The sequence below is a fragment of the Notolepis coatsorum genome, assembly GCF_963971535.1.
Source record: "Notolepis coatsorum genome assembly, chromosome: 4".
Classification (NCBI taxonomy): domain Eukaryota; kingdom Metazoa; phylum Chordata; class Actinopteri; order Aulopiformes; family Paralepididae; genus Notolepis; species Notolepis coatsorum.
In genome coordinates, this window is record NC_140168.1 from 120,800,059 (window position 1) to 120,802,551 (window position 2,493).

The 2,493-nt window shown below is 50.1% G+C and overlaps 1 protein-coding gene across 2 annotated transcripts in view; it reads right to left on the reverse strand.

Moving 5' to 3' along the window:
- LOC311226320 (transmembrane protein 272-like) overlaps positions 1–2,195 on the reverse strand; it is a 13,895-nt gene extending 11,700 nt beyond the window's left edge. Inside the window, exons 1-4 of one of the 2 annotated variants that reach the window (XM_084311740.1) lie at positions 2,059–2,195; positions 1,822–1,891; positions 1,641–1,691; positions 987–1,178 (exon numbers count right to left, since the gene is read on the reverse strand). In XM_084311740.1, coding sequence (XP_084167866.1) covers positions 987–1,178; positions 1,641–1,691; positions 1,822–1,864 — 286 coding nt within the window. In that variant the 5' untranslated portion in view covers positions 1,865–1,891; positions 2,059–2,195. Of the gene's footprint in view, positions 1–986; positions 1,179–1,605; positions 1,693–1,821; positions 1,892–2,058 lie in introns of those variants that run through there. The other variant, XM_084311741.1, reaches the window with a different exon arrangement.
- Between the last annotated feature and the right edge of the window lie 298 nt (positions 2,196–2,493).

Sequence of the window (2,493 nt, forward strand, 5' to 3'; positions counted from 1 at the left end):
TAGTGTATCTGTAGTAGAGCACTGTGTAGGCTACATCATCTGGACGGACTGTTTCTGTGCGACCGAGCATGCATACTATGGAATTTAATCCTGCCAGCGCCACTGCCGGCCCACACACCGGCCCACACACCGGCCCACACACCGGCCCACACACTGGCCCACACACCGGCCCACACACTGGCCCACACACCGGCCCACACACCGGCCCACACACCGGCCCACACACCGGCCCACACACTGGCCCACACACCGGCCCACACACTGGCCCACACACCGGCCCACATTAGTGGCCCACACACCGACTCACACACTGGCCCACACACTGGCCCACACACCGGCCCACACACTGGCCCACACACTGGCCCACACACCGGCCCACACACTGGCCCACACACCGGCCCACATTAGTGGCCCACACACCGACTCACACACTGGCCCACACCGGCCCGCCGTACAGACCATGTAGCCTGGGAGATGACTGAAATCACTGCAAGAGCTAGTAGGCTATTTTTAAGCATCTTTCTGTGGCAATTTTCATTTTTACATCTAACTTTTTCAGCCCTACCCTACCGATCGTAGTGGACTAAATGGGCCAGTCGAACCCCCCAACCCAAAAAAAAATAAAAAAAATTGGACCAGCAACACTTTACTTCCAGCCCATCGGGATTCGTCCCGAACGTTCCGATGGCCAGTCCGGGCCTGATCAGTGCTCAAGTCCAAGTCGAGTCACAAGTCCTGAAAATCAGTCCAGGACTCGGACTCGAGTCAGAGTCCTAGACTCGAGTACTACAACACTGGATAGTAGGCCTACACTCGCTCCCACCTTCCTCACCTCCCTCCCTCTCTCAAATGTCACACGCTTCCATGCTCCTCGGATGTCATTTGTTGGTTTACAACTCACTCTACCTTCAACAGTCAGCTTCTGTACTCTCTTTCTCTCTCTCTCTTTCTCAACTCCCTCCTCCTCCGCCCGCCTCCTCTCTCACCTGAGATGAACCAGCAGAGGTTGAAGAGGTAAAGGATGGTGATGCAGGCAGAGGTCAGGACACGGGCCTCTCCCTCCTTGGTGGACGTCTGAGCATAGGTCAGAAGCAGAGAGACGAGGCTGACCACCCCGAGCACGATGAGGTAGATGGGGATGAGGGGCTGGGCAGGACAGCCGCCCAGGTGCATCACGCCTGTAGGGGAAGAAGAATCGCCATCGTTTTTTCCACGCATTGAAAAGTGTAAATATACGCATGTAAAGATCCTGCACCCCTACACCCCATTACGGTCTCTGAGATCTGCTGACCAGTCCCTCCTTGACCTTGTTGTCCCTAAATCCAGTCTCAAAAACAGGGGGGACCGTGCATTTGCGGTTGCAGCCCCCAAACTGTTAGGCTGGCCCCGACGCTCCCAGTGTTTAGGTCCCATCTTAAAACACATTTGTTCTCCCTAGCATTTAAAAGAATTTACAGTCTGCTGCAATTTTGTTTGTAGTTCTGTGTACTTTGTATTATGTTTATGTGTTTTTTTTTTACTATAATGGTTTTTACTGTGAAGCACTTTGGTCAACCATGTTGTTTTTAAACGTGCTATACAAATAAAGTTGGATTGGATAAATACCATGAAATGTAATGTAGGGAGATGTTGAACATTACCCAGTCCGATACCCACGATCATAACCATCCATACAATGATGTTCCCCACAACTGTACGGAGAAAGGATTAGAGAGGGTGCCGTCGTAAGTACAAGACAAACGGCAGCACACCACAACGGGGCCACGCAAACAATCATATAGGCAGGTGTCGATGAATGTCGTTTGAGAGAAGATAACAAACCGAGGGTGGAAAGCAGCACTGCACTTTGCGGCAGGCAATCCATCTTCTTCCTGTAGCCGGGTTACTGCCTCTACACAGGGAGTTGAAACTCATCATAAATGTAATCACCAGTTCACAGGAATAAACGTTTTTCGTCAAACAGGCCATAGAAGATTTAATTTCTTAGCTGAAGCCAAAATGTATCAGCATTCAACTGAAGAAAAATTACATTATAATTCTAAATACTGTATGCATTACCTTTATTTCCTCAAACGACTTCTTCCGAGGTGTGAGCCCTTCGTTAGCTGATGAGTGCGCGCACACACTACGGTTGAGGCTGTGGATGTGAACGTGTCAACCTTTTCAACGTCTTCTGCATGTTGTCATTTGTCCCGGGCAGGATGTTAGTACACATTGTAGCTGTTAGCCACAGCTAACGCGTTTCATCACTTCTCTTAGCAGTTGTGAAATCCGGCATCCGTTGGACCGCTTACCAAGAGGAAGTGATAAGAATCATTGGTCTCTATCTTAATGTTTAAGTGTTTCCTAACGCCTTCCGCTGTGACTTCCTGGTGACTTTCACTGCTCCTCACATTTCCCGCAGTGATTGGGACGTTTAAGATATTTAAAATCAAGGGCGGTCGGGTGGCGTAGCGGAGATTGTGCTTGTCACCAATGCTGTTAGGGTTTGAA